Source organism: Protomyctophum parallelum, assembly GCF_964188405.1.
Source record: "Protomyctophum parallelum genome assembly, chromosome: 19".
NCBI lineage: Eukaryota > Metazoa > Chordata > Actinopteri > Myctophiformes > Myctophidae > Protomyctophum > Protomyctophum parallelum.
In genome coordinates, this window is record NC_139717.1 from 37,622,406 (window position 1) to 37,637,541 (window position 15,136).

Consider the following 15,136-nt stretch of genomic DNA (forward strand, 5'->3'; position numbering starts at 1 on the left):
TACATCAAGCCCGAATCATACTCGAAAATAGTCGATCTACAAGCTCACGCGACGCCGTGTGAGCTTGTAGGTCGGGCTATGTTCGTCGTACGATACGGTCTCGCGACATATATATATATCATGACGACGACATAGTATTTATTTAAAGACCTTTAAAGCCTCGGACAAAGCCAACTCGGATTGTGACAACTCATGACAACAAACACAATTTTTGTGCCAAACAAATAATTAGAAAATAGAAAAACAACAAAAAAGGTGTTGTACCCTGCCCTTTTTTCTTCTTTCCAATTATTTGTTAGCCCCCAAAAAATTTGTTTGTTGTCACGAGTTGGCTTTGTTCGAGGCTTAAAAGGTCTAATAAATTATTTCTGAAACCCTATGGGAAAATGCATGGGAAATGCTTTTCCGGGCCTGTCGTCGTCATGAAAGGGGGCGGAACTGTGACGCTCTATTAGGCTTTGGTTACAGTAAGTAGCTGCAAGCTGGCCAGGACTGTCACCTACTCACTGGAGAAAGGCAGCCAACCAGTGCATGTCCAGATGAATTCACGTGTAATGGATCATGTGAAATATGTTTAAGTTAATAGTCTGCCTCTGTACGGATACATAGGGTTTGAAAAAAGCAGCATTGTGGCAAATCTCAGTAATTCCAGAGATGGTGTTTGTGCTTTCATCAGCATATGGCACTCTTGCTCTATTTAGAAGTTTAATACACCTATTTATGTTTTACGTTTTTATTGAATTTTATTAAACTAATTTCAGTCATGTGAAGCAGTTTACTGTTTGTACCTGAGCTGTGAACTCCCTAACTTGGAATGTTGGTTTCGACATTTAAAGTGAAACACTCAATGTCGAAATGAGGAAATACAGAGACATTCATACAACACAGGCTCCAACATTATTTGTACTTTGTACCATAGTCTTCAGATGGATCTGACGTGTCTCAGCATATAAATCTGTCATTGAATTGAATAGTGTGAAGTGTGTGTATGTGAACTTTAAGTGTATGTGTGTGCGCATATGTATGTATGTATTATGTAGGCCTGTGTGTGTGTGTGTGTGTGTGTGTGTGTGTGTGTGTGTGTGTGTGTGTGTGTGTGTGTGTGTGTGTGTGTGTGTGTGTGTGTGTGTGTGTGTGTGTGTGTGTATATATACAGTAGGAACCCGTTGCGACCACATGCCCTTGTAACTGATATTAATAGATGCAATATAATATATTTGCTTATTCTGTCAATTGTTTCATGCCTAAAAGTCACAGGAAGGTATTGCTTTTGATGCATATGTTTTTGTTTTTGTCCAGTGTGGTTTATGCCTCAGACTATATTGTCACAACATGTTAGTATATTAAATTATAGTGAATGAAGAAGAGGCTTTAAAGTTAACTATAAGCTTTGATTAGTTTATTATGAATTTGTGACTCTTCTCAAATGGCAGTCCTGCATTACAGTACAGGCCAATGCCATGTTAATATACATTTTTGTAATAAAATGTAAAGAGTAGTAATTAAAACATTTATTTTAAAAACATTTGAAAATATTAGAAGTATATTAACAGGTATCTAAACTTCAGGGCCATTATAATGTTGTTAAACAAGTTGGAAAGGAGAGTTTGCCACTTTAATGTTTGATTTGATGGCATTTGACAGCATTATTATTACCATTACAAATCTGTGTTAATTGAACTCTTGAAACTTGAAAGGGTCTGCTTTCAATTATTTTGTATTTGGTGAATTCATATTTAAAAAGTATTGTCTTTATGAAAAGGTGCTTTGGAATTGAAAACGCATCCTAATGAAATAATTCTACAAAGCTTTCATTAACATTTGTTTTCCAGAAGAAAAACAAATCGACTTCTTCCTTAACGGTTCCATATTCGTCTATTGTTAATTGCAGTCTGTGTGAAATGAGTACAATGAGTGCAAACTCTATTTTTAGTTTGCAATTAACATGTAAGTCTTAGTCATCTCTTTGAATCCCTTTTAAATTTTTTCGTTACATTTGTGTGAACACATTTGTAAAAACTAGGCTATCCATTTATATCGGCCAGACCCAGCGCTTAACTCATTTAGACCTGAGACCAGATTCTACAAATGTCTTCTAAATCATGTTTCTATGTCAGTGGTTCTCAAACTATTTCATGTTTGTTCTAGGGATCTCCCCAGAAGCAAAGATTTTAGTTAAAAACGTTCGCTGTGAACGCATATACAGTATATTCAAAGATTTTCCACTTATTTTCATGATTAAAAAGAAAATAGTAGATCGTAGCGCGGCACTTTTTGCCATGCTATGAGCTTGTAGATCTGCTATTTATCAACGGCTAAATTAAGTTTAAAATAATGGTTAAAGTGGTTAAAAAGCTATAGCGGTGACACAGGTGCGTCCTCGGGTCTAAATGGGCATTGGACATAGTTTATGAGAAATGTTACTATGAACAAACATTTCTTCTGTTTAGTGTCTCTGTTTAGATAATTGTCGTTCGTTTGTTTCTTCTCCCTCCATCTTCTACAAATCGATTTGTACGCCACATCCTGGCATGTTATTTATAGACCCGGGTATACTGTATAGCAGGTATACAAGGCTCACACTCGTGTGGGCAGTGATAGAAGAAGTGCTCGCATGTTTCACATGCGTAAAAGTATCAATTCTGCAGATATACTTACTCTGTTACAGGTAGAAGCCCCGTATAAAAAAATGTACTGTATGAGTAAAAGTACAAAACAAAAGTGTTTTTGTAAAAGTAAGAGTAAAGGGTAAAAGTGCAATATCTTCCTCTGAGATGTAGTAAACGTATTGAAAATTGTAAATAGTGAAGTAAGTAAAAGAAATTCCTCACAATTGTACTTAAGCACACACCCCACTGCGTGTGGGTGTGTTTACTTGGTGCAATTCATGAAGGTCAGGGATACAGTGGCTATCAGTGGTTCCTGTACCATCATCAACACATAAATCATTGTCCGGTGGTTATGTAGTAACTAAATCAATAGTTCCAATCAGGCAGATAAGACTGATGGGTCTTCTGTCCAGGGAAATGATTGCATGGGTGCGACACACTTTTCTTCCCCTCCGCCCCTGCTGAAGAAATAGGAAATGGTGCCTCTGTGATAAGTAGATAGGGTAGGACTCGGAGTGAAGCAGGGATGCACATTCTGAGATAAGCGCCTCTCTGCGCTGTGACCGCCATGGCAGTTGGTACAAGCTAGTTAATGCCAGGAATCTGCGCTGTGAAATTATGCCGCGGCGTGTTTTGTTTCTGTGCTATCTGGACGAATGCTAACGCTAGGGGGGGGGGGGGGGGGGTAGCGTTTAGCAGAGTTGGCAATTGTTCAGTCAGTCAAAATAATGATGAAAGTATGACACCTGCATGCATTTCATTCGACAGTAAAAATCCACAGTGTTAATGTAACCCTATTCCCTTGAACACTGAGGACTGTGTAAGCTCATTTGAAAACCTCGACTGGAAACCTCAATGCATCTTCTCATTCGTGCATGCTTATTGTTTTCCGAACCAACCGTATCTTGTTTTATTTATTTATTTCTCATTTCATAGTCATATCTGGGCAGTGGTGGACAGTAATGAAGTACATTTACCTGAGTTTTTTTCTTTTTTTTCGTATCTACATTCTGCACTTTACTTATTTGTATTTGTATTTTTGGGTACTTTCACTTTCACTGTTCTACATTTGACCTCCTTTGCCTCCATTGTGTTTCTGGGAAGGGAAAAGGTCCATTATGAATTAATATAGTGAACATAGCAGTTATACAAGCTCTCAACACATTAAGCTTGTATTGTAGATCTGCTACATTCCCTACTGTTGAAAAGTTCCCTAAATTATTTCAAAAGTTGGACGGGTTGTGTTCATTTCAATACGCAATTGCGTATGCATTGATATTAAAAAGAAAATTTACTTTTTTATTTGTAGTTTTGTATACTTATTACTTATTGTAGAAAGCATGTGCTTTTGAATACTTAAGTTGTTGATATTTTCTAAAATCATGTAGGCTATACTCCAGCACTCAAGTACACATTTAACTGAGGAACTTGAGTGAGTGATATTTGACCAGGATTATCTATACTTTTACTCAACTGGCCTGGGGTTGAGTACTTTGCCCACCACTGTATCTGAGACTAGAACAGCTATATTCCAACTGGGGTAAAACATACAGTATTAGCTATAAGATGTCGGTAAAAATTATAATAGGAAAAATGTGTTTTAATAGTGATTCCAATAAGAACTTTGTTGTTAGTTGCGTTATAGTTTCATTGATCCAAGTCGGAACCCAATTGATTGAGTGATCATTAAAATCTGAAAATGCACGCGGCCCACCAATCCGACCACGGCTGCCTCCATGTTAAGAGTGGTGGTCAGATGTGTGGCCCGCAAATCTTTTGGAGATTTTCAAGTGGATCCTGATCCAGAAAAGGTTGATAACCACGTACGGTTCTACGGGCTTGAGACAGCAACGTTGGGGATGATGGGCTTTTGGACCTTTTTGATAAACCATTCATCTTTGGACTGTGGGCTGTTATCCGTATGCGTATATGACATACTGTATCAATGAATAAAGTTACAGTCCTATGTGTGGGAAGTTCAAGTACGGCCTAAAACATGTATCTATTGTAAAATATTGTATGATAAACAATTATAGATTATATTTAAGTGATTTGTTCCATTAATATTCTGTTAATATTTTTTTTATGTTTTACATTACGTAATTTTGGTTATTAAGTTGTAAACGGGCAGTGATTAACTGTTTTAACCGATTCAGGACGGGAACCCCTTTTGGTGTTTTAAGCATTATGTTAAACTTTAGCTAAAAAAAAATTAGCAGATCTACAAGCTCATAACGCGGCACGAGCTTGTGGATCTGCTATTTTTTTTAAATCATGAAAATGTGGTGCAAATCTTTAAATATATATTATTTCAGAGCGAACGTTTTTAACTCAAACCTTTGCTTCTGGGGGGTCCCTGGAACAATATATTTTCAGATGGGGGTCGGTGGCCAATTACATATACTTTTTGGTGTTCTTGACATGAAATAGTTTGAAAACCACTGATATAGAAACATGGGTTTCTCAGAAAACTGTCATGATTTAGAAGGCATTTTGTAGAATCTGGTCTCAGTCCTAAATGGGTCCCATCCCTAAGCAGCATGCACTTTACTTTGCTAAAGAAATGCTAGTTGTCAGATGATGTCAATGTTATAATAGAAGTCTTTTCATGCCTAGGACAACATTATCCAAGGTCATTTGGAGGTCTTCAGGATCATTTGAAAGGCTTGGATTAGGATATGAATATTCATGTTGGCATTTTTCCTATCTGAGATGTATTGTAGACCATTGGGTCTCAAAGTGAGATCCGGGGACCCCAGGGGTCCTTGAGGGGGCTCTAGGGCCCCCCAGCAAAAGTAGAGAGTATAGTATAAAAAATTGTTTAACCATTACAGTAACCGTGTATATGGTATCGGGCATATAAAAAGAGTTCTGCGATGCGTTGTGAAATTGTAGATTGTAGATCCAAAAATCTTGACAACACAAATCGTGTATGGGAGTTGTATAATATTTTCAGATGAGGGTCCGCTGGTCCAAGTACACATTAATCTGGGCGTGGTCCTTGACGTGAAAAAGTTTGAGAACCACTGCTTTAAAATACTTTTGAACTGAATTGGGTCTGTTCTCTCCATAGAGTAAACTGGTGATGGAGGGCTTCCGCAGCTTAAAAGAAGGTGAGCAGGTGGAGTTCACCTACAAGAAGTCCTCCAAGGGCCTGGAGTCTCTGCGGGTGACGGGGCCCGGCGGGGGTCCCTGCGCGGGCAGCGAGAGGAGACCCAAAGGGAAGGTCCCCATCCAGAAACGCAAACCAAAGGGAGACCGGTGAGTACATAAAATGGATCTGTCGCCATGACCGATTTCAGTCATTTGGATTCCATAGAAGCCAACAATGTCTCCTATGGAAGCATGTCGGTGCGCCGAAAATAGCCTATCTACAAGCTCACGATGCGTCACACAAGCCACGTGAGCTTGTGGGTAGGCTATTTCATGATTGAAGAGTATTTGAATTGGTCAAACTAAGCTATAGAATACATGTTCAGAGGCATCTTCTGTAAACCCCAAAGGTCTCGGATATTTCATGACAGCAAAAGGTTGAAGCCTCAATCTGCAATTTCTTCAACTGGTTGGCTGTATGTAGAATGGCAAGAACATAGGTTTAGAACTTTAGATCGATGACGCACAAACATAATTGTACAGAATGCTGTACAAATCGGAGATTAGGACATCATGGATAAAATGTCATTTGTTTTGCTTTATCCCATTACGTACTGGAATCAAAGTAACATTCTGGGATTGTCTCATTGAGAGCTACTATGTAGGCCGTCAGTGTTTTTGTTGTTGTTTATGTGTAGCAGCCATAGCCAATATTATGCCTGCTTGCTAATGAAAACTTTAAATGCGTATATATATATCAGAACGGTGCTCTGGCAGTGGAAGGCGTATGAGACATTAGTTACATGGACGTCTTACTGCAGTGTGCTATTTCTGAGTGGGTAGAGATTATAGATTCAATCTATTCAATCTGTCCAAGTACATGCCTGTTGCCATGGTTATTCTGCCGCATTGAATAGGGCAATTTGCCTGCCATCTAGGCACTATCTTACGTCAATTTACCAGCTTTTACCGCAACAGGTTGGATTGGACTTGTGTGCATTTCAATGCGCCGTGCAGCAGTGGCTCCAATCAATTGCTTTGTCCTCATGGAAAATCCTGAAGGGCGCTTTGGGAAAATCTGCCAGAGGGAGCCGTATGGAGATTCCTGAAAGCGCCTGATGGTTGAAGCACAGGCGGTGTTCCTCGTCCGGCTCCTGCTGTCTCTGCACATGGAAAATGCCCTCATTGCGTTTTTTAGCAGCGATGGCCAACCTGTGGGCTGGGCCCCACTGGTCGGCCGGGAGGATATTTCAAGTGGGCCCCTATATAAATGGCAAAACACTAAGATTTGAATGATAATTCAACGTTAATATGAAAGCAAAAATGCACAGAAATGCTACTTTTTTCTTTAGAACCTTGACAAAGTTCGTTTTTTTGTGTGATACGGATGAATAGGAACTTACTACTTACTTACTCATTATAATAATCATGCTCTGTGTGAATTTGTGTTGGCCTTGGTCAGATTGGTGGGCTGTGGTCAGATTGGTGGGCTGTGGTCAGATTGGTGGGCTGTGGTCAGATTGGTTGGCTGTGGTCAGATTGGTTGGCTGTGGTCAGATTGGTGGGCTGTGGTCAGATTGGTGGGCTGTGGTCAGATTGGTTGGCTGTGGTCAGATTGGTTGGCTGTGGTCAGATTGGTGGGCTGTGGTCAGATTGGTGGGCTGTGGTCAGATTGGTTGGCTGTGGTCAGATTGGTGGGCTGTGGTCAGATTGGTTGGCTGTGGTCAGATTGGTTGGCCGTGAACGTTTCTGAGATTTTCAAGTGGGCTGTGATCCAGAAAAGGTTGAGAACCACTGGACTGTATAGCAAATGGAGCCAGGGAGACACAGGAGAAAGTTTAAAGCTGTAAGCTGTGTGTTTGTCATTGGAATGCAATCAGAACGTTTTTTTTTGCTACTGTTTCACGGCTCATGGCTCATTTGCTGAAGCAACCATCAGCCAATCCAGTAGGCCTACTTAAAGTGAGTAAACGACCTTTCCTCACAAACCAGGAAACTATATCCAGAGAAGGCTCCCCGGTTGTTTTACACAGTTGAATTATTCAGGTTATTTGGGATAATTGATCCACTTTTTAAGGTCAAGTGTCTCCACATTCTGCTAAGGCCGTATAATAGTCGTAATGCATTTGGAGGTGGCAGGCAGGTACTCCCCCATGATGTCACCTCTCTTCAGTGTCACCCCTCTCTTCAGTTTAAGCGTCTCCCTGGGGCTTTTGGGGCTGTTATGCTACTCTGACCCCTACTGGTCAGGCTGTTACGTAACCAACTATTGTGTAGTTGCAGGTTTCCCTTTCAATTGATCATCAGTCAAAAAGGAAACCAAATCTGTTGCCACCTCACAGTTGCCCCAAAGAACGCATTGAAAAATGCATCTGTCCATGGTCTTTAATTCATGGAGGGACTTCATTACCGATGTCTTTTGGCTATGATAGCCTTCATCTGGGGTACACAACACCTATTGGTTTTATAGTCAAACCTTTCGTCATTCATTTATCACTAAAGTGTAGCTGAATGTTCCTGAATGCTCACCAGTCACTTTTCCTCTACCGCTCTTAAAGCATACCATGTCTCCCTGAACGTTGCTGACGACGTGCTGTGTGCTTGTAGATCTTCTATTTTGACTGTTTATGAAAACTTTGTAACACTTTCTTACAATAATAATAATAAGAAATAATTATCAAAAATGTTGCCTGTAATGTCATACACAAAACAGTGACACCTCACGGTTGTATAGAATTTTAGAACTTTAGATTATTGTAAATTAAAAAAAATCAAACATAATAACTTTTTGTATAACTGTACATATTGTACAGCATACCGGCGTGTCTCTGCACTCCATTTAGCCCATTCTGACCGGGCACCCATTTTGGTGTCAGCATCATGTTATGCTTTAGCTATTTAAAAATAGCAGATCTACAAGCTCATATCGCGCCACCGAGTGGCGCGATACGAGCTTGTAGGTCTGCTATTTTTGAAAAATCGAAGAGCGACTGACATTTTTAGAATCTGATCTCAGGTCAGAATGGGTTCATCAGACCCAGTGTTTGTCCGGCGGAAACCTCGTATGAATCTGATCTCAGGTCAGAATGGGTTAAGAGCCACTGCTGTGATGTACTGTATAGGACTGACTGGGCAGCAACACTAATGAGGACGTCAGCAATGCTGCATAGTGGCCTTTATATAAAGGGCCATCTTGCTGCAATAGAGACATTCCTGTGTCCTGCTCACTGTAAAGAATCCGCTCGGAATTCTGACAGCGGTGTCTGTGTCGTTACATATGATTCATTTTAGAATGATTATCCCGAGTTAGCAAAATGGTTTCTCATTTCTTTGTTTTTCGTAATCGTTTTCAGAGACCTTTTGTAATGCTGTTTTGAAAAGTACAATAGAATAGAAGCAATATTATGTTCTATTTTTAATATATATATTTATTTGACAGTGTACAGGCAGTCACAGTACAGTCATCCCTTTTTAAACAAAAATACAGGAAAAAAGAGGAAAAAAACAAAAGCAAAAAGACAAACAATCCTTTCCCCAAGCCCAGAATGGCACAGTTTTGACTACAACATTCTTTGCAGGAACAGAATTTAGTTAATATGATAGAACATCGTCCAAGAGGAGACAATGAAGGCAGAGCATCGAGAAAGGAGCCCCACATTGTTTCTATATTTTAATTACAAACATAGAGATGGCAGAAAGGACAGATCAGATTTTAAACCAACACTTCTTCTGTGATTTAGTGGTTGGAAATGAAAACACGTCCCAACGGCCATTGTAATGTATTGGATTGTTTTTTTTTAGTTGACTACTTTCCCCACACTGTGCAGTTGTATTATGTAGGAACGTGTCAATGTCTGATTAGGACCTGTATTGGAAGATACTCAATATTAAATCATTAGCTTCAATGAAATCTTTGACTTGTATTATTAATGGATTTCACAGACTCATCAATAATAATGGAAACATCGATGACACTTTACCTGCATGTCTCTTCCCATCTCCCTTTCCGGTCTAACTGCTGTTCAGTCAAAAGAAAATCTCAACAAAGCCATTAAAACATGATAAAAATGTAATGCATTTTGTTTTAAAAATGGATACGGTAAATAATATTCTTTCCACAAGCAGCACGTTTTTAGCTTGTTCATGCATGTTTGCTAATTACCGTACTTAAGAATATCCTTGACAACAAGCTATTCATTACTATTCATCACTATACATTAGTTATCAAAATGTGAAGAAAATATATAAAAGTAATCACTGCCAGTTATTAGTGTCAAATGCAATTAACCTTTAACTGAAAGGTTAAACAAAGTGTACAGTATATTACATGTGTGGATTGAATGTGATTCTTTGTATGGATAATGCTTTTATAGACGAGGAAGCAATTGAGATGATACTGTAAAAAGGCAATGGCCTTGCTCAGCAAAGCCTCATAATGGCATGTCAATTTTGATGTAGCGGTAGCCCTTTGCTGATGTCTCTTGTCTGCTACACTTCCTGGAGGTATTGTGCTTGCTCGTGCTTTGTTCTGTGGCCTTGAAAATGCCCCTGTCTTACAATGACAAGTACTGCAGGCCATTATTCCATAAGAATGAACACCTCTTGCTATAACTTAGTACAGTAAACGTGCAGCAAATACAGTGATATAATGAGATAAGATATGATCGTATAAACCTGTATTGATCCCCAGAGGGAAATCCTGAGTTAAGAAATATGATGGTGAAAACGGCAAATAAACGCCTCAGAAAAATCCTGAAGTGCACTCCTTGAAAGTGCCTGATGGTTGAAGCACAAGAGGTGTTTATCGCCTGTCTCCTGCTGTCTGTAGACGTCAAACGTCTTCATTGCGTGTACAGCAGACGGAGTTAGGGAGACTGTAAGCTGTATTTGTTGTTGGAAGGCCGTCGGGAACATAACGATGCGGAATGCTTCAAATAAATCCACGCTGCCACACTGCCCTCAATCATCCAGTACTTAAACGTGAGAAATCAGTCTTTCCTGACAGAGAAGGCTCCCTGATTGTTTTACACTGTTGAATTATTCAGTTTATTTGGGATAATTGATCCACTTTTAAGGTCAAGTGTCTCCACATTCTACTGAGGCAGTAGTATGGCAGTAATGTATTTCGAGGTGGCAGGTACTCCCCTGTGATGTCCTGCGCTCAGTGTAAGCCGCTCCCTGGGACTCCTGTTGGCTGTTATGCTACTCTGACCCCTGCTGTTCACACTGTTATGTAACCAACTATTGTGGCCTCGGATCCCCTTACACTTTTTCATTTTTCCTCATTTGGCTCTCTGGCCTTTGAATGTCTTACAGTGACAAGTACCGCAAGGGTCAACCATTATTCCATAATAATGAACCGCTTTCGTTTCGTGGCTTGCTAGATGTGAGCCAGCTTAGTGCAGTCAGCACGGCAGCAAATGGAGCGATATTATGATGATGAAAATAGTATCTAAAAGCCTGTGTAAGTTCAGTTTACAGCTGGTTTTCTTAGGTGTGCCCACTCAGATGAATCTTATAATGGACTTATAATGAAAATAGTTGTTTATGATACCAGGGCAAGCATAAAATACTCAAAGTAGCAAAAGTAGACTACTTAATTTGACATTGTGTGAAAATATAGAAAGAGCACTTTTTCATTATTCTTTGTGCTCCCGTTTGCATCATAATAAATGCTTTAAAATCTTGTCATTTTGTCATCTAGTACGATCTCATTGGCTATACTCCCACCTAGTGGTGGGTGATAAATAGTAGCTAAGGTCACTCCATCCCTGTATATTTCTTAGCACAGGCCATGTGTCACACACTCTGCATGCATGCCATCAAACTCTTTCCTTCTTCCCTTGTCTCCTCTGTAGCTGTTATAACTGTGGAGGTCTGGACCACCATGCCAAGGAGTGTGGCCTGCCCCCCCAGCCAAAGAAATGCCACTACTGCCAGAGCGTCACGCACATGGTGGCTCAGTGTCCACAGAAGGCGCTGGCGCCTACCGAAGGCTCTCAGGACCCGCATGCCTCTACCTCGGCCTCCAGCCCAGGGACTGGGCCCTACCTCTACCCCCCCTCCGAGGAGGAGGAGCGCTCGGGCTCGTCTCCTCTGGACGGCTCCTCCTCTTCCCCGGAGGAGGCCCCGACACACCGCGGCCCCCACACCCAGCGATGGAGGAAATCCTGAGACGGCCCCCGTGTAGAGGTGTAGCTCTCACTCCCTGAATGCCCCTGCCCCCCCCACCACTCAACCAAGGATACCTGAAGCCCCCCATCCTTGTCTACCTCACACTTGCGAAAACATGAGAGGTCTTTATTTTGTTTTACTTTTATTTTTAATCGTTTTGTTTTTGTTTTTGTTTTGACCAGCGCAGCTATGGCAATGATCAACGGGGTACGGATGCGTGTGAATGTGTATAAGTGACTGACTTGCTGTCTTTTTTTTGTACCGTTACGGCAACCACCGCTGGAGAAGTGACTGCAGGGAACGGCTGTGTGTCTTATTTCAATCAGTGCAGCTGAAGAGTGAAACAACGTGGTATGAAACTGGGTTAGACAATTGTTGTTGTTGTTTATTTCTCCCCCCCCTGGACCTAATTGTCGGCCATTTTGAATGCTATATAGGGCACTTGTTTCTATAGGGCTGGCTGGAATTAAAAGCCACAAATGAATATTCTATAATCATTCCGAAAAAGAAAATAAGTTCCTTCTTTTTCTTTTTGCAGTATAGCTCATTGTAAGAAGGATTCGAAGAAGCCTTCCAACAGCCTGTGACCATCAAAGCTAGAACAATTCAGAACCAAAGGATTGTTAGCTTAGCCCACTGATCTATAGCAGGGAAGATTTCTATTAACGGATTCCAGAGGGAATGGTTCAAATATGGTGAGCTGCTAAATACTTTTTCTACAGCCTAATGGCCAAAAAAAACAAAAACGAGAAAAAAAAAAGAAAAAAAAAAAGAAAGAAAAAAAAGCCTTGCGCTCCACTGCATCCTTCTCTCTGACTTAAAATAGACTGGACCAACTGATTGTTGCTAAACTCGGTTTCAAAGAGTGTGCATGTGTCTTGCTGCATGCACGTTCAAAGGAGAGAGAATTAATGAAGCTGATTTTTACTTTGTTGTACAACTGCATTGCTCACTGGCAATAGCAATCTACACGTTTGTAGCTATTTACGCTGCATGACACCGTCGTACAACAGAGCATAAATTAGGTGTGTGTGTGTGTGTGTGTGTGTGTGTGTGTGTATACGCACGCACGCATGCACACACACGTTTGTGTGTGTGTGATTTTCGCAGGCTTTAAAGCTGTGAAAGGAAGATGGCAGTGGCAGGTGAATAATACAAGAAAGGAAAACATTTTCTCCGAGCGCTAGTCGACACGACACTATTAACCTTTCTGTTTCCTATAATCTTAGATAGATATGCCTTAGATAAGAAATCATGTTACCCAGGTAGAGCATAGTTTATAACCAAGATCCAACATAAGAAATTTAACAGTATTCCATTGGATTCTTAGTATACAGACAAACCTTTTTAGGCTGTTGGGTAATTAGTTGGAAATAACATCACAGTTTATATGTCACACTATATGTCATTAATATATGTGTAAATTTACAATATATGATTGAAATTCTATTAACTTTAAGTAACGCTTATATATATGGAGTATGTTTGGACATAGCTGAATAGCCCTGTATATTGCATGGGATATTTTCAATGGCACGTGACAGAAGGCGTGAAATCAAGGTAGCCTTTTGTACCCCTCTCTCCATTTGACCACTGGTTATTTCCGTCAATGATTATCGATTGCACCCCATACTTGTTTTTACTCCAGGCCCTTCCCCTCATTCGTCAGTTCCCAGCATCATCCCGTCTTTCAACATGTTTAGATTGCCTTTGCCTTGTCAGCGCAGCTCTTGACAGCACATTTAGCAAGGACATAAATCTATTATCGTTGTGGTGTCAGAACGTTCACCTCGCCAGTACAGAGGCCGGCCCATTCTTGCAGTCGGAGAGGAATGTCCAGCTGTAAGAATCCAATTTGAAACCCATTTTCTCTCTCTTATCATCCCAGCTGCGTTTAAATCTTGACTACCTGTCCCTCTCCCGTCTGTGCCTACAATTTGTTTAGGGAGCATCCAGTGAGCTACTGGCGCTGTCCTGGTCCAGAGGCCACCGCCATTGCTGCTTGTGCTTCAAACTGATTCACTGAGAGAGAGTGAGAGAGATTAGAGGAGAGAGAGTGCTGCTTTTGGTATAACTTGAATCCCAAGCATGGCTTTAGTGGCGCTTACTAGTGACTTAACAACTCTTCTCTGACCATATTGAATGTGAAAAGAGCTTATCTGAAGTTGACTCCTCACAAAGTTCAAGTCGGGTCACTTCGGAGTCGTATCTTAATGTTCTGACAAATCAAATGACTTTGTATAACGATATCAAACTAGCTTGTGTGTTGTTTTTTAAAAGCTCTATAAGTAGACAACCAACTTTTTTTTGGTATTTTCTATGCCAAAGAGTTTGGCTTTATTTCTTTGAAGGCATTTAAAGTAAGACTTGTGCTTGCTATCCTGCTCTTTCGGAATAAGAGGGACTTATTGCTGGAAGTGCAACACTGCGTTTTCTTTCTTTTTAAACAATGTACAGCTTTTTGAATGTGTGTGTGCGTTAAAATCAAATGTCAACAATGCACCATGACAGAGAGAAAAGCAAGAAAGGTGAATGACCAAACCACACAAGGAGCACAGCCCATGCTCAAATCTCTATGGAAATAACATCTTTTTTGTATGATGTATTTTTACATTTTTACCCACAATATTCCTCTCAGGATGATGAACTGTTCTCAGGGAATCAACCAAAAAAGTGTATTTTATTCTTTTGGGAATCATCCACCGACTGACTCAACACACTCGGATCAGCAATGTTGAAAGGACTCGTTATGTAACCGATTCATGTACTGATATTAGTAACTACCTCTTGAGTTATACATAGTTGTGCATTTCTTGGTTTTGTATTTTTTTTTTTTTTTTTTTTTTTGTTGATGAGCTTGTATGATTAACTGTAGGTCTCAATGTACTGAAGTGTTGTGTGTGAAGATCCTTAGTGTTGCCACAGACTCCCTGGTCGTACTTCCCAGATCTGATGAGTTACTAAAGCCTCATTTATACTGTATTGCTTGCAGAAAATAACCGATCTTCAAGCAAAGAAATCTGTTATTTTCGCCAAGTGACAATGTCGTTCGGCAGCGTGTTAGGCTTCAGTTTTCCTCCTTTACTACATAACTACTTCCTTTTTTGTTTACAGCAAATGCCTACCTCATATCCTCCGTTTCTCCATGCACCCCTTTACCTCTTCCAAAAACCCTTTTACCTCCAAAACCCCTTTTACCTCCTCCAAAAACCCTTTTACCTCTTCCAAAAACCCTTTTTACCTCCAAACCCCCTTTTTTA

General features: G+C 40.3%; 1 protein-coding gene across 1 annotated transcript in view; it reads left to right on the top strand.

Annotated features, from left to right (window-relative positions):
- lin28b (lin-28 homolog B (C. elegans)) overlaps positions 1–11,876 on the top strand; it is a gene marked incomplete at both ends in the record, with an annotated part of 33,320 nt that extends 21,444 nt beyond the window's left edge. Inside the window, 2 exons of the mRNA XM_083790602.1 lie at positions 5,683–5,870; positions 11,561–11,876. Of these exons, the coding sequence (XP_083646728.1) occupies positions 5,683–5,870; positions 11,561–11,876 (504 nt within the window). The remainder of the gene's footprint in view (positions 1–5,682; positions 5,871–11,560) is intronic.
- Positions 11,877–15,136: the final 3,260 nt, after the last annotated feature.